Genomic DNA, 5,362 nt, shown 5'->3' on the forward strand with positions numbered 1-5,362 from the left:
CCCAGCAGATTAGTAGTTAACATGTAATGCTATCGATCAAAGTGGCAAAAATTATAAAATAAAATGTATATTTACATATACATATATACACATGTAGATAGACATAGATGTATGTACGTAAATAAAACGTAAAGTCTATTTGTTTGAATACCTAACGGCCATTTTAAATTCAGTCATTTCTATTTAAAATTTGCGTTTATACTGTCAACAATTTGTGTTCATTTAATTTTCACACGCTCAGAACAAGCCATTATTTATTTTTACCTTTTTCATTTTATATGTACATTTTATGTGTATAATTTATACATATAGTTATACACAAAAAATAAATATAAACTTCGACATTCAACTTTATATTATAATGATAATATTATGACAAAACCCGTATATGAAAAATCAACAATTGAATGCGAGTCCAAATTTTCATTTTTATTTGATGGTTTCTCTAAATGTCTTTTTTATTACAACCTAAATTTCAATTTCAATACGCTACTTCAAAAACTATGCTAAATTTATGCTGTATTTTCTAAGTCACATATTTTTTTACTTTATCTATGTACATATATTATATTATACATATGTATATACGTAGTAACAATGGAAGTTTTGTGATCATGCGAATTTAACCTGGAGATTTTGACTGATTTAACAATACATCTTATATCTACATATATTAATAGCTACTGATCATTTTCTATTTTACAATTTTGATTTAATTTTATTAGTAATCATAGTATTATATTATTCTAATGTTAATGTACAGCAAAACAGGAAAATAGCTCAAAAACCTATTTACAATTCTTATAAATGCTCATAATATATCTAATACATAATATTAATTAAAGATTCTCCAAATTCGACGATCTAAAGAAGATTGTGCTTAGATAATCTGTGTTTATACCTGAAGGGTATAGACATTTTGTTGTAATCAGTGAGACTCTTTACAAGTGTGTTAGTATGGTTATTAATGATTCTGTCATAAATTCTACCAGGTAGTTTGTTACTAATGTGTAATGAATATAATAAATTACATAAGCTGATATTTTAAAAATATTTTTACCCCAACCGGAAGTAGTACTATTACTCTAGAAAATCAAGATTTTTTTTAATTTTTCACTGAAACTTTTCAGCTTATTGAACTAAAATTTAATATCTAGAAGTTTAAGCTAAATACCAAGTAATGTATGAAATTTTGTGAAAATCCGTCAACCGGAAATGGCAATTTAATCATTATTTTTTCAACCATCTCCATATGTGTGCTCTTCGCAAGAAAATTTCAGTATAGACATTATATCAATGTCACGTAAATATAAAAAAATCAAAAAGTATAATAAACCGGAAATGGGATTTTTTCCCTTAAAAAAGTCAAAAATGTTGTGAGTACATGATTTTTTCCACTCTACTGAAGCTATCTAAAAATCAATATATTTGTATTTTTTTATGTACTTACTTGATAAGGCTTTGATTATAAATTCATAAACCGCACGTTGTAACTTATTTTGAAAACAATATATCATTATTTAATTTGATTTTTCAAACTATTTATATCTCATTGATATTTTTTGCCTATAATATTTGTAGTGATATTTAGTAATAAAAATAAAAATTCGGAAGTGTCTTGTATGAGTTTCCCTACATTAGTGTTCAGACCATTATTGAAAATGCTCTTATAGCTAATATGTGATATGTATTTTGATTTTTATATTTTTTGTACTCCTCAAATACATTCTTCAAATTATGCTCATGGGTTGGTCACACCTGGATTTTTTATGCCATTACATTATTCGTTATGCATATTATTTAAATATATGTACAAATTAAATTTATAAATATAATTTTCTTTCGCTAATTTTTCGGTCATTTTAGAGTTAATTTGAGAAAATACTATAAAAACTGAACGAGTAGGTGCTAGACATACATTCATGTTAGACAACTTCAGTTGAAACAACTTTTGTACTATTCAAATGTAAGTAAAATTTCAAATACATATAATATTTCAAATATGTACATACATATAATATTTCAAATATCTAGATACGTTGTAACTTTTTCTTATAATATGTATAATAGAATTTCAAAAAAACTACGATGAAACAATATAAAACTAATTTCGTTTTGATTTTGATCGTTTTCGTAAGTTGTATTAAAAGTATTAAATCTCTGAATGCTCTACAACAATTTTTAACAGATGGAGATTGTAAGTATCAAATATTAATTTATTGAAATGAATAAGTTATGAAAATTATTTTAAAAAAAATAAATTAATGTACAATGTAAGAATTTGTTTAAGCAGTGTATTCATCAGTTGATCAGTTTATTTAATCAAATAATAGTAATGACCGTAAGATATCAATTACTGACCAATCGATATGCACAGATTTATAACAGACCTATATTTAATATAAATAAATTTTTATGTACTGACCTCAATTCACTGGCCGTTAATCATTTACTATAGTCACTGATCATTCATTATAATTGCTGACCATTTATTATAATAATTAACTAAAAAAACAACAACCATAAAGTTGAAAACCAACTAAATGTTTGTCTGTGTCAACATAAAGATCTTTTCATGCAATAAAATATTACTTTGAGAAATTTTTCATGAATAATCTGAAACCCATTTATTTTTTTAGGTACTACAACTAAAATTGCAACTGGCACGACATACGAAAATGTTGCTATTAAATCTAATTTTAAATTAAAATTTTGTTCAATAATATTTTACACTCCAACTGATAAGGTAAAACTTTTTTATTATTTTTTCATTTATTTTACATACTATTTAAATAGTTTAATGTAAAATTAAGATTTACATATTTGATAAGTCAAATGGTTGGAGACATAATAATTATTTTTAAAATCGATGATACTTTTTATTGAACGTGTCATTGATACGATGCAAGTTTTCCACTGGTTCCAATGATTGAAATTCAAAATTCGCGTTTTTTGCTCCGGTCTTATGTACATATGTATATACATATGTACATAAATAATACATATGTAAATACACTACGTAAATTTATGTACATACACTAATCCAAATATTGTTACAAAAAAATTGCAAATTTGAAATGCGAATTTGAATATTTTTTGTTTTGAAAATCCATAATGATAAGACCAGGAAAAAAATTACACTATTATATTTTATTGTGATTGAAATTCAAAGTTCACATTTTTTAATATAAACTGTTCTGCTATCCAATTTCAGGTCGTTTTTCCTATAAACAAAGCTGTAAAAAGTATAAGTCGATTGCCGGAATTTAACAAAAATTTGCCAGTGGTTGTCGTAGCCAATGGTTATTTAATGAGCGCCAATGATCCTACTATTGTCCAAGCAGCAAGATACTTGCAATCTTTTGGAAATGTGAGCATTTTCGTATACGATCACGCCATTTTGACCACTAATATTTATCTTTTGGCTAGCACGAACGCTCAATATGCCGGAGAAGCCTTAGGCAGATTTTTAGCAGAGTTACGTGGTCGTAAGTACGATTGGATTGAGATTTCATTCATATATAATATGTACCAATGAACACATAAAATATTTCTTTCAGTTGGTGTGCCAAGGTTTCACTTAATAGGATTTAGCTTAGGCGGTCAAATAGTTTCTTTCGCAGGAAAAGAATTTTATAAATTAACAAATTCAAAAATCAATCGTATCTCCAGCCTCGATCCAGCATCGAGGTGTTTTTACGCACTGCCTCCCAGTAAAAGATTGACGGACACTGACGCCACTTTTGTTGATGTTTTGCACACAGATGGTTATTTTGAAGGCCCTATTGGTAAATTTCGTTATTAAAATCTGTTTAACAACTTATTATATATTTACAATTTTCATTGAATTATAAGAATTTATTATATTTTATAGGTCACGTGGATTTTTATCCCAATAATGGAACGAATCAGCCAGGATGTTTCTCAAATACATATTGTAGTCATTTTAGGGCTATATACTATGCAGAAAGTGTAATGAATCCAAGTGGATTTTTATCAGTCCGGTGTAGTGATTGGAACACATTCCTGAATAGAGGATGTACTAACAATGTCAAAGCAGAAATGGGCTATTTTTTGCCAGAAACGACTCCAAGGGGTACTTACTATCTTGTAACAAAGGATAGTGCTCCATACGCATTAGGAACCGCTGGAATTTTGTAATAAATATATTTGTAATATACTCAAAGAATAATGAAGCTTTAAAATCATATCCACACAATTTAGCACTAAAATTAGACTGTAAAAGTAAAAGTGAATAAAAGTGCCTCATTTAGTCGACAAACTTTACAATATTTGTTATATTATTTACATATATGCAATTCCAGTCCAACAGACTAAACGGTATCAGAGAAAAAAAACGCGATATTGTTACCGGTTATACCGGTTTTTGACTAAAATTTGACTGTCAGTAGTGTAAAATAGATAAGCTATAGTACCTAAACATAATAACTTCCATTTTATGTCAGTTGAATTGTTTTTGAAGTTAGACAAAAATATTGTTCCGGCTAATTTGTATGGATTAATCAAATATTGAGTCAGCACTCAACACCCTTTTTGACCTGCTATTTAAAGGACCCTCAAAATGTTTATGACATATGACAATTAGGCAATCATTGATATCTTTTTGTAAATTTGTCGTCAATATAATATCCACATGGTATTTGGTATCATAGAAATTTCACCGTTATATATTATCGTTGAAAGTGACATGGGTACATATACTATTTTAAATTATTATTATGTATTAATCAGTTAATAAGAAAAATGTATACTTTGTATATTGAAATATATATGTATACAAGAAAAAAAATTACATCATTTGTAAAGCGAAAAAATACACTAAACCTTTTTAAGAGAGATTTTATTTTATACTTTCACTCAAATACACTTGCCAAATGTGTGATTTTATAAATATGAAGATTAAAGTTAATTCTGACATCGAAGAAAAATCGAACTTAATGAAAAAACATGACGTTCATATAAGAATTACCTACTGAACTGGCTAGAAAATCTATAATGATTGCATAAGTTTGTGCCTGATTTGAAAGTAAACTTCAAATAGATAATATTTAAATGAAGACAGTTTTATTTATCAATTATATAATCAACATCTTTTTCTACAATTATTGTTCAATGTTCTACATTTTTGAATGCTGATACTATTTTCATATTTAAGTACTCGATTGATAACCCTTTGGTTCTTCATATTACTCTCGGGCTGGTTTGGTATATTCAAGAGTAATGAATTGCGGTAAGATTTTAAATCTACATTCTCTCAGCAATCCTTTCAGTTGTAATCTTTAGGTCATTATTCACTAAGACACTCACAATGTCATTATCAATGGCGGAAGGCCGTCGAGAG

At 27.2% G+C, this 5,362-nt stretch overlaps 1 protein-coding gene across 1 annotated transcript; it reads left to right on the forward strand.

Annotated features, from left to right (window-relative positions):
* Window positions 1-1,920: 1,920 nt before the first annotated feature.
* On the forward strand, window positions 1,921-4,346 carry LOC143909026 (phospholipase A1-like). The gene is made up of 6 exons (XM_077426915.1): window positions 1,921-1,966; window positions 2,071-2,197; window positions 2,640-2,746; window positions 3,215-3,488; window positions 3,561-3,788; window positions 3,875-4,346. Exons 2-6 carry the CDS (start codon window positions 2,089-2,091, stop codon window positions 4,159-4,161), a joined length of 1,005 nt encoding a protein of 334 aa, XP_077283041.1. The 5' UTR covers window positions 1,921-1,966; window positions 2,071-2,088; the 3' UTR covers window positions 4,162-4,346.
* Window positions 4,347-5,362: the final 1,016 nt, after the last annotated feature.

This window comes from Arctopsyche grandis, chromosome 3 (assembly GCF_051622035.1).
Source record: "Arctopsyche grandis isolate Sample6627 chromosome 3, ASM5162203v2, whole genome shotgun sequence".
In the NCBI taxonomy this organism is placed as follows: domain Eukaryota; kingdom Metazoa; phylum Arthropoda; class Insecta; order Trichoptera; family Hydropsychidae; genus Arctopsyche; species Arctopsyche grandis.